The sequence below is a fragment of the Argiope bruennichi genome, chromosome 3, assembly GCF_947563725.1.
Source record: "Argiope bruennichi chromosome 3, qqArgBrue1.1, whole genome shotgun sequence".
Lineage (NCBI taxonomy): Eukaryota > Metazoa > Arthropoda > Arachnida > Araneae > Araneidae > Argiope > Argiope bruennichi.
In genome coordinates, this window is record NC_079153.1 from 51,393,767 (window position 1) to 51,417,463 (window position 23,697).

At 24.2% G+C, this 23,697-nt stretch overlaps 1 protein-coding gene across 3 annotated transcripts in view; it reads left to right on the plus strand.

Annotated features, from left to right (window-relative positions):
• LOC129963174 (kinesin-like protein KIF21A) overlaps positions 1–23,697 on the plus strand; it is a 41,650-nt gene that overhangs the window by 8,204 nt on the left and 9,749 nt on the right. Inside the window, exons 11-27 of one of the 3 annotated variants that reach the window (XM_056077319.1) lie at positions 671–860; positions 2,246–2,315; positions 4,428–4,640; positions 5,162–5,237; positions 8,580–8,682; positions 9,962–10,147; positions 10,980–11,179; positions 12,291–12,543; positions 13,252–13,325; positions 14,108–14,176; positions 14,295–14,366; positions 14,830–14,949; positions 16,166–16,267; positions 16,856–17,015; positions 17,895–17,940; positions 19,315–19,363; positions 21,006–21,256. In XM_056077319.1, the coding sequence (XP_055933294.1) occupies positions 671–860; positions 2,246–2,315; positions 4,428–4,640; positions 5,162–5,237; positions 8,580–8,682; positions 9,962–10,147; positions 10,980–11,179; positions 12,291–12,543; positions 13,252–13,325; positions 14,108–14,176; positions 14,295–14,366; positions 14,830–14,949; positions 16,166–16,267; positions 16,856–17,015; positions 17,895–17,940; positions 19,315–19,363; positions 21,006–21,256 (2,234 nt within the window). The remainder of the gene's footprint in view (positions 1–670; positions 861–2,245; positions 2,316–4,427; positions 4,641–5,161; positions 5,238–8,579; positions 8,683–9,961; positions 10,148–10,979; positions 11,180–12,290; positions 12,544–13,251; positions 13,326–14,107; positions 14,177–14,294; positions 14,367–14,829; positions 14,950–16,165; positions 16,268–16,855; positions 17,016–17,894; positions 17,941–19,314; positions 19,364–21,005; positions 21,257–23,697) is intronic. The other 2 variants (XM_056077321.1, XM_056077320.1) reach the window with 2 other exon arrangements.

A 23,697-nucleotide genomic window follows, 5' to 3' on the forward strand; every position in this document is an offset into this window, starting at 1 on the left:
AGAATACTGAAAATTTGGAGCTATGTTCTTAAAATTAATTTTATTATAGCTATAAAAATTGAAGTTAATTTTTTTATTATAATTATAATGATTATATGGACATACATTTACTGAATAAGATGCTGATTTAAAATGTGAAATAAAACAAGAAATGAAATTTCGCAATTTAATTATCAAAATTTTTCTATTAAACTTATAAAATATTAAGGACTGTTTTATTGTTGATTGGTATTTGTGAAACTATTGATCTTACCTAATTTGTTACAAGTTTTAAGTAAAGTATGAAAATTTACATAAACTTTTAATTTTGCTATACTTTTGATAAAGCCAATATTATATTTAACTTTAATAATATATAGCTTTATAAATATATTTTATTACATTTAGTTAGGGATAGTATTTTAGTTTGAGGAGGGTATTTAATTTAAATTAAGTGATATTAATTATGTAAAAAGAAAAGTTTGTATATTATTTAGTACAAATTAATATATTATTTTCTTTTGACATATTTTCATTATCAAAACTGAAATGTTAAATTCTATATAACCTAATTATTTTTCCTCAGGGAGAGTTTGCTTCAATTGAATTATGTGACTTCTTTTTCAAGAAAAAATTGTTAGTAAAGCTCAAAGTAAGCCAACTGATAAATAAATTTTATAATTATCTATAGGGAAAACGTGTTATTGGAGATGATGGAGAAGAGCATGTTAATGACATGTTTCATGAAAATATGATTCTTGTATCAGAAAATAATAATCTTCGATCACGCTTGAAAGCACTTCAAGAAACTCTGGATCATCAGACTGAAAGAATAACTGAACTTCTTGCTGAAAAAGCCGCAGGGAATTGGATAACATCAGGTAACAGTTTGATTAATAAAGTAATTATTTTTTCTTTGTTTAAAGCTCTTATTACTTAAAATGATATTTTATGTGAAGTTAATCTTTTCTGGTAAAATGTTAATTAATTTGTGATGATATTTAGTTTTTATTTGTTTAAATATAATTACAAGTTAATAAATTTAGAAGAAGAAAAAAGCCTTTAATATCAGAAATAAGTTACTATTTACATCAAATTTCTTTTCCATTATTGGATTTTAAACTTTACTTTATATTCGATTAATTTAGTAAGTATGTCAGTTTATGCAATGAGAAATATTATTTTAGAATCCCTTTTTAAAGTGAATGATTGCAATTAAAATTTGTAAAATGTATGACACAATTAAAATCTGTAATATAAATTTTTATGGGGGAGATATTAATTGAGAATAACATTCATACTAGTGTAACTTGTTTGTATATCTTTTTAGCTTCTGATTGATTGACTACTAATAAATGAAATAGGCAATTTTTTTTATCCTTCATAATGTATTTTCAAATTTCTTATTAAAAGATTAATTTTTATTAATAATTTAATATTGATTGATGTCAATCCAAAAAGAAATACTGTTTAGTTGTAAAATTATTGAAATATTTTTTTTTTAGTTGCTTCATTTATATATAATTTTAAATGAAAATTTTTTAATGCAATTGTATTTAGGCAATAGTTTTATTATTTTCCTTTTTTTTTTCTAAGTTCTTACAAATAATTTGACATTTTTCTAAACAGCATATATACATTAAATATTTATAAAACTGATAGACTTAAAAATTAATGCAGTGTGTACATAATATAATCATTTGCCAATTATCACTGTCTTAGCTCATAGACAACAGTTGTAACTAAGATTGATATGTATTTTAGAGTTGTGGCTAATTAAAACATAATATAAGGCTTTTGTTGTTAATCTCATAATTATTTTTGAGATTTATGTAGAAAGTAAATGCTGTGTGTGCTTTTCTGTGCATTGTGATTTTGTGGACTGTCGGTTTATTCTTTATTAAGAAAAACTGAAAATGTTAATTTCCTAATTAAATAACCAAATGTTAATTCTGTGTGCAACAATGCATGTGTGTGTTCATTTATGTGTGATATTTTGTGAATGCATTTTAAGAATTTTTGTAATTTAAAAAACTTATTGAAACTTTAACTTAAAAAAAAACTTAATACATTTTTATGTTGTAAGAAATTTATAAATAAGTTTCTACATTTATATTATCTTTTGTGTTTAATACATTTTTGTATATTAATTATGAGAAGTACTAATTTTTTTTAATAAATTTCTTGCCATCTGTTTGTATTTAAAATTCTGTACTAACTGCATGCTTTGCCATTGATGCTTTATTTTGTTAATATGTGCATGTAGGAGAAAAAGCATCACAATCAGATATAACAGAACTAATAAAAGGATATATGAAAGAAATTGAAGATTTAAGGTAATTTGTGTTCACCTTTTTACATTACTCTAAAAAGTTAACTATATATATCGCAATTCAAATGTTTCATTTTATTGCACTTCATTTCAAATTTTCATTTTGCTCATTCATTAAAATGTTAGATAATTTATTAATTAAATAGCATATTCTCTTGTTTATTGTGATAAAAATATGAATAATTTCTGAAGGTAGAAATTTTTATGCTTTAAAGATCAATAAAATGTAATGCATGTAAGTTTACATTTAACTTGTTTACATGTGCCTTTTTAAAATTTACAATATTTTTGTAACTCAGAGATTTTTAATTTTTCTTCATTCTTAAAAATTAATAACAAGGTGGTGCATGAATTTGGGAATAATTTTATGCAGTATTATATAACAATTTATTTTCAATAATTTACTTAGTTTTTATGTTTTTGTATAAAATTATTAATAAAAAAATGAGAGTATGCTGATTGGAATTTAATATTAAAATTGTAAACTTTTCCTGTTTACTTATTTGATTATACAAGACACTAAGCTGTGTAAATTCCTGGATAATAGATTCTAATATAAATATAAAAGTATAATAATATTTATTTTAAAGATTTATTTTCATGTCATTTGCCTTTTAATCCTCTGTACCCTTATTTTCATTATATAATTGTGTAAATTGTTTGATTGTGTTGTTAATTTGCTTCATATTATTATAATGCTTTTTCTGAGATTTTCAACACAAATTTTAATTAGGTACTTATATTATAAATGTAATGCTACATTTCATCAATTCCTTTGTTTAAATTACAGCTTTTAATTCATAAAATAAAATTAACATAACCTGTATTTCATATTTTACTATAAACACTTTTTATGAATATGCTTGAAATGTATTATTTTTCTAAATGGGAATGTCTGAATTGGTATTGTTACTTTTTGAATAATACTGATATATGTTTTCCAGTTCCTGTGTGATAAATTCTCAGATATTGAGGGGAGGGGAGGGGGGTAGAATAAAACAAATAAAATGCCTATGATATTTTTAATTGTAACTATGAATTTTAAAGTCTACTACCATGTAAATTAGTAATAATTATTTGCATTTAGCAAGACATTTCTAAAATTCTGCATCATGGCTTTACTTTAGCACTGTTTCCTTTTGATGTAGTTAATAAAAAAAAAAAACATATAAGGAATTATAAGAACATTTTAGGAATACATTTATATCAATAAAATTTAAGATGCTCTTAATTTTTGAATAGAACATAAAATAGGTATAAGTTTTTTAAGTACAAAATATGTCATTCAAAACTAGAACTGACATATGAAATTCATCTTCTTCAAAAGTGTAGAATTTCTATATATTTTACAAAAAAATGCAGAAACTGATAAATAAAAATTCCAAAAGATTTAAAGCATTATTATATTTTGTCAGAAACAAAATGTTCTGAATTAATGGCATTTAGCAACGATAAAAGAAAAGATTTGATACTTATCACTGTGTTGTGATTTTGGTAATTTACTCAATAATCAAATTAATTTCATTGATATTTATGAATATATTTTTCTTTATTTATTTTTAGAACTTAATTTCCATTTTTGTCTCCATTTTGTTGCTGGTTTCAGATTACACAATAATGGAAAAAGCCCTGCAGAATAATTAAGTTAATGTATGTCAATAAAAGTAAAGAAATAAAAATCATCCATGGACCTTTATAAGTTGTGATAAAAGTTCAACATTAGATGTTATCATGTTATAACAAGAAGCTTTTTTTTTTTTTTTTTTTTTTTTTTTACTTGAATTAGAGTGCATAGCCTTGTTGACAATATTTATATATTTGACATATATTTTGTATTTAAATATTTTTATATGTTGACAATGTAATATATTTTTAGACTTCATATCTTATTTGATTTCTCAAAATTATGCATGCAATAGTTATTTCAGTCATCTGTTTGAGAGTGTCTAACTTCAAACAAAAACTAAACCAGCTTTAACTTTTAAGCCCAAATGTCAGAAAGTTATATCATGTTCCTCTCATAGGAATGAAAATTTTTTCTATGAATTCATTCTGTATAAGTCTCATTCTGTATAAGAACAGATGTAGTTAAAGGAATTGTTTTTGTTATTTTTAGGGTAAAACTTTTAGAAGCAGAAGAAATGTGTTCTCAGTTACACAAGCAACTTCAAAGGTGTCAGTCTAGAAATACAATGATGAGTTCTCCAATTTTAAATGCCAATTTCAATTCTCTGGATGATGGTGCACAGTCACCATATGATATTCTGCGTGAAGCAAAACAAGAAGTTAAAATGTTGACAAAACATGCAAAAGCATTGGAAAAAGAAAAGTGAGTCTTGCATGTATTAATAATATTGTTGCATTCACATAATGTTTATATTTTATTCTATATATATGTTCTATATTCTCTTTTTGAAAAGATTTTTCAAGTTTGCATCAATGTAAAATAATAATATGATCACTATAACAGGGTGCATAGTATTATGAAAAGTGCTTAAATTTGAAAACAACAGTTAAGCACCTTAAAAATTCTTAGTTTTGAAAAGGGTTAGAGTGTGTAATTTTCTCAAGAAGTAGATAATTTATTTTAGAGCTATAATATTCTATTTATCTATTCTAAGAAGTCATTTTATGAATTTCATTATAGATTAAATTTTCCTTTACTTTTATTCTGACGATTTTGATGACAATTTTTTTATTACTGAAATGTATTGAAAAAAATTTCATTATTGTACATTTTATTTGATGAAAATTTTAAGTAATTATTTTTTAAATGATTATAAAAACATAAATAATTCAACTCTTTGTGTATAAGTAACATTATATATATGTAAACATCTGCTTTCTTAGATCTGATGAGAATGGAAGTAAGGAAGATTTAAAGAATGAAAATGATGATGAGAAAGAAAAAGATGATACCCCAAAAGTAACTACTTTATTAATATTTATATAAATTTTTGAAGAATATTTTTTAAAAAAATCATTACATATTAATTTGTCCATAGTTCTCAAAACTTTCCTTTATCATTTCTTTTCAAAGCATCAGTTTATTAGTTTCACCAGTTCCGGTCAGAGACGAAAGGTTCTACTGCATATAGAATGGAACTTCAATCTTTACACTTCTGTGTTAAAACATTTTGATTCAGGTTTAAAAAGATTTTTGAATATTTTTTTGAAGAAAACAATTTTAAAAAAAAGAATGTCTTCAAGAATAAAATCATATAATAAATCAGTAAAATCTCATCTCCTGATTATTATAGTGGGCAGGTTAAAATTCTCACAAATGACTTTAAAATTTGAAAAAAGATTCAACTATCCTGAGGTGACCAGCTGGTTTTTTAGGAGTGCTGCTTATATATGATTTCAGATAAATCTTTTTTATAACTCAACTCTATGTTATATGATTCTGCCAAATTACACAACATTAAAACCATGTTTTAATTGTCTTAGTAAAACTCTGTTTTTCATAGAAATAAAACTTTCTAAAGAATATCAGTTCCATGATATCGTCTATCTTATAAATTTTACGTTATTGTAACTTCCCTATTTTTAATTTGTAAACTACAGACTTTATACAGAGTCCTTTATTTTTAGCTTTCAGCAATGGAGAAAAATCATGATTGATGATGATATTTGATGAAATAATGAAAATGTGTTAAACTTTTTGGGCAATAATGTAATCTATTGTTGGAAATTACACTTACATATATATATATATAAAATTCGCATGTTTATTGAATTCGTATCATTAAAGAGACAATTTTTTATATTATAATATGGTGTAAAATTCATTTTTGCACAGTTATATTTCTCAAAGTTATCACATACCCTCCTCCTCCAAAGTTTTGCTTGATTTTCAATTAAAATTTCAAAAATACCTCTCATTGTTGCATGTTTCTACTCTCCAAAATATATATATTTGTCAACTAATGGCAAGTAAGTCAAACATTCTGACCAACATATATATTCATCTTTATTATTAGTAAATATATTCAGACATCTTGAATTATCATTGGAAGACAAGAGGAACTTTAAAGATTCATTTTTTTAAATGATTCTAATAATTTTATTTGAAGACTTAGATCATTCATTTAAAACTTAACATTTTAAGATGAAATAATTTAAAGTATTTCATTTAAATGTATGATTGTGTAGGTTTGTACTTTAATTAGTCTAGAATACATATTCAAAATCAATCTCATGCATTTAGAAGTTTGTTAGTAACTTTTTAATTTAAATATTTATATCTCAGAATAATATTTTTAGGATTTATGTGTAGGATTTAAAAAATATTGCTCATCATATTGCTGAAAATTTCCCAAGTATGTTTATACAAACAAAAGGGAAAAAATATGCAAAATCCAACCATTATAAGGCAGTATGGTTTATTTTTCAGTATTTATAATTTTTAAGGGAAAAAGAGCATCCTATTTCAACAACTTTTAAACATAAGTCAAAGGTATTTGAATGTTTACAGTTACTGCATGATTTTCAAATTATATTATTTGAAAGTGAATTTCATGACATTTGTTTATGTCTGTAGCTTAGTTTTTTTTTTTTTTTTTTTTTCAAATTTTGTGGGTAATCAAACTTTATATTCAATGAATTATACAGCATTATTTTATTATATATGTGCAATAATAATGGTTTTAATTATACTGATGTCATACTGCATGTTTGAAAGGAGTATCTCTTAAATTCTTTTTTCTCCATGAATAGTTGAACTTGGATTAATTTGAAATACTTTTAAATTGTTATAAGTCTTATAGTTCCTTAAATTAATGATTGATTTATGCAGTTGTTAAATTAATATGTATTTTTCATCATAAAAGTTAGTTCAACTTTAAAGAAAAGAAAAAACTTTTTCTAAAATTTTAAATGCCTCATATGCATATAAAAATAAAGCTATTGAACTTGATATCAGTGGTTTTTCTGGATATTTAGGGTCATGCTGATGTATCACATTTTAACTGCTATGATTGAAAATGTAATAATTCCTGATTTTATAAGGACTTAAAATGCAAAAGTATCTTATAAAATATATAATCATATGGTTCAATTTAATGTTAAAATGTGGTTAGCATTATTCTTCTACCATTATATCATATATGTAGATCATCATTAGACAAGGGATGCAACAACTGTTTTAATAATAATCCATGCAAAATCCATATCAGATATGCAGAAAGGATGGGAAGGTTTGAGAAATCATATTACTTTTGTTCCTTGAGCAAATGGCGATTATGTTGCTTGCTCATAGATATTTTGACCAATTTTCATCTGAATGGTGACATAAATATCCACAATTGCTATTTTTGGGCAAGAGAATAACCTTCTATAATCTACTAAGCATCATTGCTTTCTATTATAAAATGATGGTGCGCTTTGAATTCTTGTTTCTTACCAATTTTTAAAACTGGCACTTAATTTTTTTTATTAGTATAATCTCAACAGTATCTGAAACCTGTTCCATGAATAAATATATCAAAAGCATCAAGACATGCTAATTAATATTTGAAACCTCAGAATTGTAGCAGAGCCACTCTGCGTTGGTCACAGATTTTATGCTAGGTAATGTTTTTGCTCACATTCATTTCAATATTCAACCGGAATTATGATAAATTATCACTAATTCACAGCTGACTAAAAAAATTATTTTCCAACTGCTTGACTTCTTTGTACATCTTATCAACATGAGCTATGGTAATTTTTGATTGATCAGATTTTTAAAAAAAATTGTTGCATCTAAATTGTATCATTTATCAGCATATTCTTATAATTAATTCAGATTAAGAAAATTATATAGAATATTTATACAATGTTTCTGAAAGATTGAAGAACCACCTATAAATGAGTTTTTATGCTAAAAATTTCAAATATAAATCTCAAGTGCATGATTTGAAGTGGGTTTTTTTTTTCTCTCATGTTATGACAATCTATATTATATCCAACAGAAATAATTTAATTCTAGAAATTTAATTTTGAGAATTGTGTATTTTTATTTTTAATACCAAGTAGACTGGTTATTATTTTTATTAGACTTTGTTTGAATATGTCTGTTTTTTATTTTGTTACAACAAAACACATATTATGCTACTTATGATGTATTAATAAAAATTAAGAGACTTTAAGAGAAATTTTCTATCATTTAACATTGTTCTTTTAAAAACTTTTTCTAATAAAACTGCTGTCTCTTTGAAGGGGTACTGCTCTAACTATTTTATCCTATGTGAATATGATTTTATAGAATGCAATAAATTTATTCAAGCAGGATAAAGAAAATGAAGACTTAATGAATGGTGAAGTAGATGAAGATGAAGGAGAAGATGAAAGTTCTGATGAATCTGACTCGGATGAAAAAACTGCTGCAGGTGATGCAAAATATTTGTTGTTCTTAGAATTGTTATGGATTTTTTTCCTTTATCTGTTTTAATTTGATATAAAAAATTTACTGTAATTAAATATTGGATAGTTAAAATTATAGAAAATATATTTTGAGAGGCATGAGAAAGCCACATGTCTGTGCCACTCAGAAATTAAAGTGGAATTTCAGTTCAAGTGTTTAGAAATTATTTAATTTTAAAAACTCATATAAATTGAATTTATTTTATAAATATGGAATAAATTGTCTGGAAAAAAAAAGCAGCAATCTGTTCTATAAATGATGCCTTTATTGTGTGCATGATGTTAAAGAGAATGTTCCATGTTTAGATTTTTTTAAAAGTTCTTAGTTAAAATCCATAACAAGCCATGGCATTTGAACTCACGGCAAAGGGGGGGGGAATCGTATTTTTCTGAAATTTAGCCGAGATAGCATTTATTTTTGGAGTTTGTTGATTTTTAGAAACATAAGAAACGAAAGTGTGCAACACAGAAGATAAAATGAAGTTTGAATTCAAGTGATTAGAAAGTAATTACTTTTCAAAACTTGGTGAAACCAATGCAATATGATATTTTTTGAAGCGAAATATAGTTTAATTAAAACACTTTATATAAACTGTATTTTAACTTATTCTTGTGACATAATTATAATAACTTTTAATTCTATGAATTCTATTTAAAGTATGAGCAAAGATTTTATGATCTTTTATACCTCCTAGACATATTGAAGAACCACTATTAATAATAGGTCCCCCTCCCCCTCACCTTAAAAAGCCTTTTCGAGTTTGTTTGGCCTTTTTTTATAAGCTTGTTATTAAGTTTTTTCCCCATTGTATTATGAAAATATATTTTAATAATATAAAAATAAAGAATAATAAACATAATTTAATGATATAAACTTTTTAATTCCATTTTTATACCTTTTAATCAGATTTTTTTGTGTAAAAATCATCAAATATTCATATTCTATATTATACACTATTATTATATAATGCACAAGTATATAATTCAAGTACTATATTTTCTACTATAATTTCTCTACTTAGAAAAGGAATTAAAGGTGCTAATTTTTTCAATCAATAAATTTGTTTTTGGAAATGTTTTTTAATTAAAAAATAAAAATTCTAATCTGTTGTCATTTATGGATTTATTTACTACTTTGTCTGATTATATTAAGATAATTGAATTTTTTATTATAAATATTTTGCATTTGCACAATCATTTGAATTCTGCTCTATTTTAGATGCTAAATATAATTTATCATTTTAGACACCTGTGATTTAGCTCAGCTTACTCATGATATATCAATCAAACAAAAGCTGATTGAGGCTCTTGAGCAAAGTCAACAACGGTTGCGTTTAATGAGACGCCATTATGAAGAAAAGCTCCTGCAACTAGAAACAAAAATCAAAGAAACGGAAATTGAAAGAGACCGTGTTCTTGCTAGTTTAAGTGGTGAGTATCCTTTAATATTTTTGTTTTATACTGGAGTCTGTCCATTTCCATTCTTTTTATTTTATCAAAATTATTTCTTGTTAAATAATCAGTTGTTTTTTTACAGCTGCACAATGCATATTTTACTCTGGTATGTGTGTAAGTTTGTAATTTTTAAAAAACAATTAGTTATGCAGGACAAATTTGAATATGAGTAAAAATCATAAAAGACATAAAACATAAAAAAATAGAGATAGCAGTAATATCTCTGATAATTTTGTAGCAGAAAGATGGTCAAAATTTTCAGAGGGGTGTATAGAAGCCTCTTTAAAATTTTGAGATTAATAGCCACTTGGTAGAAGATTTGAGATTTTCTAATAAGTTAAACAATTTTTATAAATCACCACTCCCATTCACTGAAAATTGCTCTTAATTAATCAAATAAAATTGTACTAAAAAGAATGTATTTCATATTTAATCCAACTATTCATGTCATTTAATAAATAAGGAATTTTCATGTTAAGTGATTTTCAGAAATGTGGTCTTTTTTCAAATTTCTGAAAATGAGAAATTTATTTATTACTATACAATGAGAAATTTGTCACAAAAATACACAATCTGTCAAAATGAGTTTTTGATAACTATTAATTTTAATTTTTAGAGTTAGGTAATAAGGCTGATTTTTTTAACTTTAATAAATTATGAAAAGTGCTGCATTGGTTATTATTATGTGTATTAAATTATGGTTAAGACAAGTCAATATTGAAACTATCCACAAAGCTCAAAATTTACTACTCTCTCCCTTTATTGGTTTTTTAATTGATTATTTTGATATATAATATATTAATTTTAGGTAACAAAGAAAATAAATCAGAAGAAAAGGTTAAAAAAGTAAAAGAAGAATTTAGTAAAAAATTGGGTGCATTACAGTCTGAGTTAAAGAAGATGCAAGTGATAAAAAAAGAACATGTTCAAGCAATGAGAAATCAAGCTCAATCTGAAAGACAAATTCAACAGTTGAAGAATGACGTTGCAGAGATGAAAAAAGCAAAGGTGAGTTTTAAAAATTTATAAAAAGTATCAGCATATTAAAATATATCACATAATTTATATATAATCTGTGCCTAGATATTTTATTATAATACATTTTCCCATATAAATCATTCATATATTTATATACTGAAAAGGTTATTAATCTGTAAAAGTTTATAAATTTTTATTATACATGTCAAAATAATAATAACAAAAATCATCCCTAAAAATTTTTCTTAAAATAAATTTTTAGCATTTAAATATGTTTCTTAAGTTTAATAAACACATTTAAACTAGTTAAGACATATTGAAATCTTAATCTGGTATTAGATTTTGTCATTTATTTTTCTAAAACGTACAGTGCTACGAGTTTGTAAATTATCTAAACAAATAAACAAATTTTTTAAAAAATGCTATTTGAAATTCCTGTATTCTTACTACGTATAATTAAATGTAAAGGAATGAAGAAAAGCAGTAAAGAAAATAAACTGAATAAAAAAGTATTTATTTTATTTGGGCATTTTATAGCCATGACTTTCAATGAAAATTATTGGTAGAAAGATGAAGATCCTAACCTACAGTTACTTAAACTCATAAATTTGTCATATAATTTTTGTTCAGAATTGTATATTGATAATATAATTGAAATATTGATAGATTCTACCTATAATAAAGAGATTTAAGAATTTAAATTGTGTTGATTTAGTGATAAATTTATTTTTAAGTTACATATAGATATTAGATTCAGCTTAAAGATAAATTTTATCCCAAAACACAGACATTTTCTATGCTTCTGTTTATGCTTCGAATTTAATATTTTTATTGTTTATTATTTTGATTTTTTTTTGTATTTTCATAATTTACTATACATTTATTATATCTTTTTAATATTTTATAGTCATTATTACATCTTTTTATTATTTTATAGTCATTATTATATGTTTTGATATCGTAGAATTCTTATATTCTCATTATTAAACTTGAGCTAATATTCTTTTGTTGTATTTAGCTAAGGTTTTTGGTTGTTTAGTAGTTTTACAGCATGCATCTTATATTTTTCATTATTCATCTTTTGAAATATCCATTAGTTTCTTCCCATAAAACTTGCATTCAATGTATTTTTGACCGTCAGGTGCGACTGATTAACAAAATGAAAGAAGATAGCAAGCATCATTTGATGACTGAACAAAGAAGAAATCGAGAAATAGCTCAGCTGAAAAAACAAAGTCGTATGAAGGAAAACCAAATTCGTACACTTGAAGCAGAAAAAAGAATGAAAGAAAATGTTCTAAAACGAAAACAAGAAGAAATAATGGCCTTAAGAAAATCGGCTAAGCCTATGTCTGATCGAGTAGCTGGCAGAGTTTCACAGTCAAAGGATAGCAGTAAGTTATTTCATGCTAAATCTTGATATGAATATTTAAAAAATAAATTGCCCTATGCTGTAGTTTTTTTTTTTTTTTTTAACTTATTCACAAATTATTTTTTAAACATATTTTACTCTGTGTAAATTTATATAATTGATGAGATGTTGATATTAATTCTATTATATTATATTAGAAATTTGAAATATAATATTTTTTTGTTCTACTGAAATCAGAAATACTTGTATTATTTTTTTAAAAAAACTTTTAAATATGAATATTTTATTTATAAATTTTTGTAAGGTCATTAAAATGACCTTAACTTTTCATTCTTATTTTGTTTTGAATACAAAATAATTTACATTTATATATTATTTTTTTAAACTTATGCATAAAAAAAAATTATTATAATTTTACATAAGGTTAATTTGGTTCATATTTTGAATATTTTCTAGATTCAAATTAATAAATTCTGAAGCAGATATGTATTATTTTTTTTTTTTTAGTATTTTCAGGTGTTTTTTTTATGTTAAATTCCATATTTAAATCATTTCACTTGACAATGTATTTCAAAAAAATATGTGATCTTTATAAATGGTATTTAGTTTAACAAAAAAATAAATAAATAAATATAAATAAATAAATAAATAAAAAAAAAAATTAGTGTTGTATTGCACTTTATCTACTAAATATTTTTGCATAATAAAGTATTAATTTTCTTATTTTTAGCTTTCATTATTCGCAGAAGGCAGTTAGCATCACCTAAAGCTGCAAAGCTCCGGTGGCAGAGTCTTGAAAAAAGTGTAGGTTTCGTTTTTAATTTATTTGAATTATTGTTGTATTTTGTAGTTAAATTAGCATTCTTTTGAATTTTTTTTTAATGCACATGAAAAGAGCCGTTCACCAATATCTGAAAAAGAAGTATGCTATATTATCATTTCAAAGTTATGGTTTAGACATCAACTTATTTCTTTCTCTTAAAAATTTAATTGCAAATTTAAGAAAATTCTCAAAATTTGTTTTTCTTGTAAAATATCTTAGAGTTAGCTGTCTGTGAAAAATCATTAAACATTGTGAAGCACAAAGGGTTTGATACACTGTCAAAAAATATTTTTAAAGAAAGAAAAAAAATATCAATATTCATGTAAATATAGTTTTAATAGTTTTGTATGCAAAAAAGTTACTGTGAATTTGTTGGAACAGTAAGTTTCCTTTTTGCTTATCATTTATGCATTTTTCTTGAAAAGTCTTTTTGTTTTTAATATAAAATTATTTTACTTTTATCATGCTGAAATGCTTAGTAAATAATTTTCGTATAAATTTTAAACAGAATCATTGTCTATAAATTACGTTCTTTTCACTAAATGCAGATTCAATAATGCTATATTACTTATCATAAATTTTAATTTAAATACCTTATAAGGTTGATTCTGGAAAAAAAAAAAGAATTACTATTGTATTATTTTAATAACATGGTGTAAATTCTTTGATTATTTTATATTTAATTTGCTTTTTAAATGAAATGTACTTATTGCCACAATTTGCATTTGAAATTTAATTTTATTTGCAATTGTTATTGTTTCAGATCAATCAACTTGTTATTAACAGGCAAAGTGTCAACAATACTGAAAGAGATATGGAAAGATATTTAAAGGTATTTTTAACTGATACCCAGGAATTTTAACTATTTTTAAATTTTTTTTATTTAATATTGATTATGTAATCATGTGATTGAAGTTTGATAAACATCCCTTTTTTTTATTTTCTTTTAGGAAAGAGAAAGATTAAACAAAAAATTAGAAATTTTGAAACAAAAAAGAGAAACTGCTGTTTTAGATAAAAAGGTTAGATTGTGTGATTTATTATCTTTACTCATATATATTTTTTAAGCATTTAATATTTTATCATAGTATTGATGTGCTATTATATATTTTTACTTTTAATACAAAATGTATTTCTGACTTAGAAACTGGAAAATAATTTTTTTTAATGTCACTGATATCTTCCTTAATAAATAAAATAAATGTAAATTAATTGCTTGATTATTAAATATCATTACATTACTTAAAATTAAATTTATTATTATAAATATGTTTTGTTATAATGATGTATAATTCTTTTGCATTATAAATCTTGAAATAAATTAAATTTCATTTTTTCCCCTGTCATTTTTATTGCTTTATATTTCCTCATTTTCTGAAACATTTGTCAGTTATGGAATTCTTTAAAATTACAGCATTAATTTAATTGCATTTTATCATTGTTTACAGTATGAATTAGTATGTCATTTCCTAATTATATTTATAGAGTCAAGATATTATACAAAGTTATGACGATGACATTGAAACTTTAAAAGCAACAATTGATTATTGTCAAGAAAATATTTCTGAGTGCCAAAGTACTATTGTTCAAATGGAAGAAACAAAAGTAAGGATATTAAAAATAAATTACAATTATTTATTTTAATTAATAAGTAGAATATTTTTAAAAATGATTTTTTGAAATTAAAAGATATTTTTAAGATAGTTCTCATTTAAATATAAGCTTCATTGATTAAATAGTATATTTCATTTGTATGATTTTTTAATGTAACCTAAAATAAGCATGTAATAGCCATTTAGAAAGACTATCTGATTTAAAATATTTAATTTTTATAAATTTATTTGATTAAGTAATTCACAGTAGTATAGTTCACTACTGTGTGCAATCTGATAATTATTAGTTTGTAATTTGAAGAAATTTATTTTCAATTGTGTATTATAATAATAGGTATTTTTATATTTACTCATTTAAAAAAAAGTTTAGTTCATATGTTTTTTACTAATAAAAATAAAAGTATTTTCATATTCAATAACTGTTTAACAGGAATTATTTCAAATGGTTACATAGATCTTTTCTTTATAATTCTAAAATTTCTCTTTTATTACACTATATTTATGATTTTAACTTGGATATCATTTGGCTGTATTTAAGGGGAGCTGATTGTGCACTTAATTTTACAAATTAATTGGGAAATCTATTATTATTTGGAGATAAATGTGAACATTATTTTTATGACCATTTAAAAATATTATTTATGAACACAGAAATATTTAGACTTCTTCTGTTTATTTTATTTTACTCTTGTGGTTAGAACTAATATGATTTGATAAATTAAATATTATGATTCTCATGCCTTAGTTTTATTTATAGTTAATTCTCAGATATATGAAAGCATTTATAAAGAGAGAAAGAAATGACTGTTCAGGTTCTAATGAAACTTTTAGATACTACAGTTATAAAGAAGAGAAATTTTTTGACTAGTGAAATCTAGTGACGGATTTTAACATGCTAATATATTTTATGTTGTACAACTTTTAATAAATGATTATCCATGCAATGAATTGTTTCAAAGTAAACAAATTTTTTTATTTCTTGATGAAGGCTCTTCAAAAATTTTAAAAAACATTTTCATAAGGTTTTTTTTTTTTTTTTTTTTTTAAAGATAAGATCTGAAACAATGAAATTATGCATGTTTTAAAACAGTACAAATATATTAAGTTCAAAGTATCAGATTGGTAACTTTGTTACTTAATTTTGGGCTTTGTTTCTTTAAAAACAGTTATTTGATATTAATAAATTAATCTCCTTTTATTTTATTTAGGAAGATATTGATCTTCAGGATGTAGAAAAATTTGTTGCAAACCTTGGTACACAGGAAGCCAAATACTTTTTAGCCAAGTCAATTAATATGGCAATCAATCAGGTATTCTCTCATTTATCTTTAAAAACTTAATCATTAAATTTTCTTTATATCTTAATTAATCAAGTTAAAAATTCTTTTAATTTGCTGCATTTTTAAAAGTTATTTAAAATTTTAAGCTTAGTTAATTTAGGAAATATTAACTTTTTGTTTCTCTCGTACGCTGCAAAGTAATTGATGAATTCAATATTGAGGTTTTGACTTATTTTTATGTTATCTGAGGGTTTGATGTAAAATAATTTCAAAATATAGTTTGCTTTCGTCTTCCTGATTTAATTTGTAAATATATAAAAAAAAATGAAAATATTATTTTGTTTCTGTTATAACATGGAACTAACAAATTCCATCATTTTTTAAATGATAACCAAAAAACACTTGTGAGCATAGCTTATCTTTTAGCATTCTGATGCTTAATGTAAGCTGGAGATGTAATTTTGATGGTAATGTTAGAATTTATATAAAATAATGAAGAATTTTTGTTGAACATTTTATTTACCCTATCTAATTGCCAAATTTTTATCTAACATTCTGTGATTTTTCATTAGTTTTTATCTGAGCTCATTATTAACTGTTATTTATAATTTACTTTAGACATTTCAAGTAGTTCAAAGAGAAACAGAAATGAAAGAACTTGAAGCGAAATTGAGAGAGTCAAATAATAATCATAATATATATTTGCAATTTTTGGAACGTCTTGTTGAAGATGGAAATACTGATGTTCTAAATTATATTACTGCAAATGATGATCAAGGTAACAAATTTATTATTTAAAATCCCATTTTTATATCATTATTCATTATTGGAATTAATTTTTCTTTTTTTGAATCTTAATACAAATGATCAATTTAACTGAATTGCTTCAACTTTTATATGAAATAATTGTATTGCTTTTGATAAAGAAAAGCTTTTACAGCTTTTAAATTTTAAAAATTTACTTTTAAAATTCCAAAAATAAATTGTTTATTATCAAAGAAATGTTGCATGTGAAGATGATTTTACTTTATAGTAAATTCAATATGCTGGCTGGAAAATGTAAACACTAGGTAAAGTTTTAACATAGAATTGGTTTGAAAAATAATTTTACTCAGTTAATTTATTGCACTGTAGTACTCTATTTTTAGTAGTAAGGACAATTTACTAATATGTAAGTGGATGACAAATTCCTTGTATGCATGCTCTATACAAATGATCCAATTTGATTTTATTCTATCTGTTTTTAAAGTTTTGAACTTTGAAATGTTTTTATTTGTTTATAAGAAATAAAAATGAAATAAAAAATAACGAACTCATAGTTATTAATACATTACATACCGCTCATGAATTTTCTCGTGTTTCGCCTGCCATCTATTAAAACTGCTGATGAGTTTTGTTGCTTGCAGTTTGCCTCAAAACTTTTGGTCCTTAGATCTTACAGATATTTATTTGGTACTTAATGTGTTAAGAAAGTGTTAGAACTAAAGTATGCTTGAAAATAAAATAAATTACCATTTTTAATTAAAAATTTGCAGTGAAATATCTTAAAGATTTAAAAATATATTGTAAAATGTTATTTTTCATGTACCCTAAAAATATTCCCATTGACATTATAAACTATAAATATTTAATGATATCTGCCTGTTTTTCTTTTTAGTGTCGTGGAGTCAATGCAGCAGTAGGTCTAGTTCGCCTGTGGACAGGTAGTTAATTTTTTAAAATTCTGTTTCTCTGAACATAGAAGGTGATCATTCATCAAAGGAATCATTCATGTAGAATGTTATTAAAAATTATTTTAGTTAAATTTGTTCTCAAAAAACAAAACAATCAAAAACAAAACAAAACAAACAATTTTGTCATTTTTATTGTCTGTATCTTTTTGTTACCCTTCCACTGATATTTTGTGATCTTTCTTCATTCATCCCATGCTATAATTTTTGCTTCATCCTTTGTATTTACATTGCCTTCTCTAGAACAGTCGGTGGAAAAAATGTGTTAAAAAAACAATGTTCTGTTATGTAGTACCACCAAAGTTGCTAATTTCATTTTTACTTTTATTAATTAACGATTATGGCATTTTTACTATATTTATTGTATACTGACTACAAACTTTGAAATTTATTTTAAAAAGTATAAATAACATTTAGGAAGATGAATAATATTTGCCAAGAAACAATGGATAGAAATTCATTCTTCTTTTCAGGTAGTTAATGTGCAAAACATGTCAACTGCTATAAGCCATCCATCATTAGTGCTCCTAAACAAAATTGAAATACTTTTTTGTGTCAAGAAACATTTCCCAAAAAAGAAATTTAAAACATGTGCTGTTTAAAAGAACTATATTGTTTCTTGTTCTTTATATCCCTAAATCTGATTTCACTAGATTTAGAAGCATAAAAGTGGGTATTTTATTTGTATAGCTTTTGATTTATAATAAGTAATAAAGGCATGTTGATAGAATTTAACCTCACAATGTATTATAGATTGTTAGTTTAATCTCAAATGATATCACTCCAACTGGTTAGTTTAGCATGATCAGAAAGCAGTGTAACAAGTGAAGTCCAATCAAAGTAGTTTCTAGGTTGATTTGACTTTTTAAAAAATCTGAACTTAAATTTAAATAGCCATGTATATAAGCAATTTTGTTTATATATATATATATATATATATATATATATATATATATATATATAATATATAATATGCATCTATTTTATTATTATCATTTTAAATTAAACATTTCAATTTAATTGTTTTTCGTATTAATGACATTATTTCAGAAATGAAGAATAGCAAACTTATTTTAGCCAAAAAACTACCTTTGTAAAATTCACTCTTTGGTATTTTCTATATTATACATCTGTCTGTCTTTTTTTTGTCTATGCTGTTATCATATCTCTTCTGTTGCATTGTTTGTGTTTTTCAGTTATTGAAATGAATCTGTATTTGTTAAATATATTTTTAATATCAAGTCTGTATTTATTCCCTATCTATCATATTCATTTTTAAAAAAATATTGGTTGGAGTAAACATCGTATGAATTTGTTTTTGTTATATGTTATTATTTTCTGTTTTAGTAGTGTATCAGAAGCTTTCCATCCAGCATCTGACTGTTCAAAGAGCAAAGTAAGTACATTGTGGTTTTGTACTAAAATAATGGAGTTTCACTTATTTTTTTTAAAAAAAATCTTTTAATCATTAAAGAGTCTTATTTGTGTGTAATAATAAAATTCAATATGAAAAAAAAATCTGCAGCATATAATTTTATTAGAAGGAAAATAATATAGTAAATATTATGATTTCTAGATATTTTGTTTAAATACATATAAAGAATGCATTAAAGCTAACTAAGCAAGATTGGACAATCATCACCAAGTTTAAATAAATTTTAAAAAACGATTATTTATAAGGATTTTGCTGTTACTTCAGTATTGAATGATTTTCTTCCATTCAGATATTTTTACAATAATTATAGAATGACTGATACAAAGAATTGGTACTGTTAAAGTGATAGAGCATTTGGCTCATACTCATTGATAGTAAATTTTAAATAAATTAACTTCGCACAGATTAATATTTTAAAATTTATACTTCTTATTAAAAAAAATTACTGTGGCTGCAATAATGCAGATATTCCTTTTTTGATTATTTTTCCCATATTATTACTTTTTTAGAAAGGTGTTGTACTTTTACAAATTTTTAAACATTTATTAATTTTTATCGCAAATATCATTGCATTTCTTTTGCAAATAGCATTCTATTTCTTTTGTAAATATATAATCTTGATATTTGAGTTTTATTTTAACTTAACGTGAATATAAAAATCTGGCAACGAATTTGGAAAGTTGGAATTGAATTTTATCATTATTGAAATTAATTATCTTTTGATGTAATAATTCTATGTGTTTTCTATATTAATACTATCTCGAGCACTTTTGATATGAAAATATTCATTTCACTGTTCAATTAGTCATATTTATTTTAATTCTGAGTGCTGATATTTGGCACAATTCATTATTTTATGCAATTCAGCTTTTTTTCCCCCCAAGTCTGTACAATTGAAAAGTACAATTTATGTATTATTTTGAATATTCATAGCAAATATTCTTAATGTTTTTGAAAAAAATGTATATTTTGTTATCCAATTCAATATTATTAATGTAATTTAATTTTTCTTCATTGACCCAGCAACAATTAAATTAGGTACTGAATGTACCATTTTCCTATTAGCAAAGTATATAAGTACATGATGAGTCTGGAAATTTGTTTATTTATATTCAACTAGTTCAATATATCAGCAAAGAAGAACATGTAAGCTGTTCAGTTGTTATTAAAGTCATTTATTTAAAAGGAGCAATTCACTTTCACCTTAGGAACTATATAATGTATCAAAAGAGTACTCTATTTCTCTATTCAGCTTTTAGTTTGATTGTGTGTCTACAATCATTGAATTTGTTAACAATTTTTTCTGTAATTTTCAAGTAAATGACAGTATGTACTAGAGTTCTAAAAACAAATTTTAAAAGCAATTTGCTCATAAAGGGGAAATGATTCCTAACACAGCTTTCCTCTGTGAATCATTACAGCATAAGATTTCTATACTTTTTTGATCATGGATATATTATTAGAAAAGTGATTATTAGATATTTGACATTTGCCAAGAACCAGGTGTTGGGTTAACAATAAAGTACTATTAACTTTTTTTTTAATTATTATTATTATTTTTGGTCCGTAGTTTAGCAATAATGCATGTTTTATGATATTTCAGAAACGTCGCAAGAAAACAGGCCTTCCATCAGAATTTCAATCCATTGAATCTCAACCAGCTACTCTAGCACCTGCTGATTCATGTCCATCAGTTGCTGAGCCACCAGAAAAGCCAGCAATATCTAGACTTGCTTGGTCATTTGGACCTGCTTTGAAAGATGAACTTGATTTAGATAAAACCTTAACAGGCTCTCCAACTCAAGTAGAAGAACGTGGAATAGTTAGAGTAACTAGTGCTCCAACTTCTCTTCAGTAAGAGAAAAAGAAAACTTTTTTTCTAATTATAAAATAACCATGGCATGTCTTTCTGCATGATGTTAGAGTGAAGTATTTTTAAAATTTTGTAGAATTTTTTAGAAAAATCTTTTGCTTGTATACTTCTATCTTTGAATGTAAATTGAAGTATTTATCTTTTATATAATTTATAATTTTATGCCTCCTTCAAAGTAGATATATTTCTTAATTTATTTCTTATTTATGTAAGGAAAAATGCATTATCTTTATTACTTTAATTTTTGTTATGTACTAATTTTTATTGCATGCAGAACAATTTAATAAGTGTTATTTTTGTTATGCTTTTAAATAATTATCTTAAACTTTGGTCACAGATTTTATGGCCATTTTTATTTAATTAAAAATAAATAAAAGATATGGTAATAGTTTCTATATTATTGTAATTTTCTAATACTGAAATATGTTAAATTCTTATTTTTTTAAATATTGTCACTGAAGATTTGAATTTTTTTTAAAAATAAGTTAATAATAAGATAATCAATAATTTTTAAATTTAAAAAGGTATTATTGTATTTTAATGTTTATTACAAAGTTCAATTGCCAATAAAAGAATTCAACAAAGTTGATTTGTGAGCATTTTATATAAAGAAACTGTATATATACAGAAAACTTTCATTTTGTATAAAAACTTGAAAGCCACCATTATACATTTAAATGTAATTAAAATTATTATTGATCATAAAGATAGTTTATATTCATTGAAGTATGATATTATCTTGAGGTTTTTAAAAAGTATTATTAATAAAAACAAATTAACTATTTTAATTAGAAAAGATCAAATTCGCATTTTTGTTTTATTAGCAATAAATAGTTAATATGTCTCATTCTAAATTATAAGATTTAAAATGAAGATGATTATTGATAGAAAAAAGTCTGTAGATACATCTGAAACCTTGTCTGTTGGGAATTAAAAAAGTATTTTAAAATTGGACTTAACTGAAAATTCTCAAATAACATTTTTACATTAGTTTAAATTTTTGGGAGAAAAGCCATCACAAATACAGTAATTTAGTCTAGGAATTTATTTCCAATACACAACAAAGTTGTATATATTTCATTTATTGACTAAAAACAAAATATTGCATGTGAAATTTGCAAAGCATGCAATCTCTGAAATGACCCTTTATTGCTAGTTATTTGTTTTGCTGAGAGGATATAAATGATTTCAATAACTAGATGTATTATTGATTTGAGAGGTGAATTGAATTTTCTAAGTGTAATTGGATTAGTTACACTATGTTTCAATTTGCTTGGTCTGTTGCATAAGTGTTTGGAAAGTTGATCTTACAAGCATACAAAGTTCATTATCATTATTATTATTTTCAATTCTGTTGCATTTTTATTTTACTTATTTTTTTTTTGTTTATTTATTGGCTAGAGAAAATAGGTCCTACAAAGTTACAAAACTCATCCTACACATATAATATGATTGGTTTGTTTATCTTTTTTATAATTTTGCAGCTTGAATCTTACAAAAAAGGATGAGTTTATCTCAAGTACATTTTTCATCAGCTTCAGAATTGAAATCCACAACTGAAGGTGTGGTAAATTGCATATAAGCCAGTAACAGCGCTTCTACCCGAACAGCTGTTTTAGTCAAATCGGATTGTTACTGGACTGCTAACCAAAGGGTCCCAGGTTCTATCCTAACGCGTCCCTCACCTCATTGGTGACCTCGGACACTGAACCTTCATACAGCTGTTGTGGCGCCATCTACCTGCCATTAAAGTCGCCAGACTCAAGTGACACAGCAACCCAAAGTCGCCAGACACACTTGGCGCATTAGCACCCACAAAACGCTCGCCATAATGCTTGGCGCTATTCAAAAACTGGGTACAGGCCCATTAAGACAACGGCTACTACTAAAATACATCACCACTCAATATCCATATCGTTCGTCTCCCCTTCGACTCACTGGAGGGAGAGTACTGTGGTGAATTGCATATAAGCCAGTAACAGCGCTTCTACCCGAACAGCTGTTTTAGTAAAATCGGATCGTTACTGCTAACCAAAAAGTCCCAGGTTCTATCCTAGCGCGTCTCTCACCTCTAAAAAGGAAAAATAAATTAATTTCATATAAAAGCCAGTTCTGGATTGTAAAAAATTAATACTATCTTTAAAAGCTCAAATATTTGAGATCCTTGATCCATATTATGCCAAAACTACAACATTTTTTTTAAAACAGTATTATAACATGGATATAATATAACTTATTTTAATTTTTTTGATTAGAAATTTATTTATAATTAGAAAAATATTATTGTGTTTGTAACTTATTTGCAATTAACTTAGTGTTTAGGTATAGCAATTAAAGCTAAAAATTCAAATGCTTAGGTAGAAATAAATAAAATGCAAACATAAAATGGGGTAATGAAATATTACTTTTAGGTATTGAATAT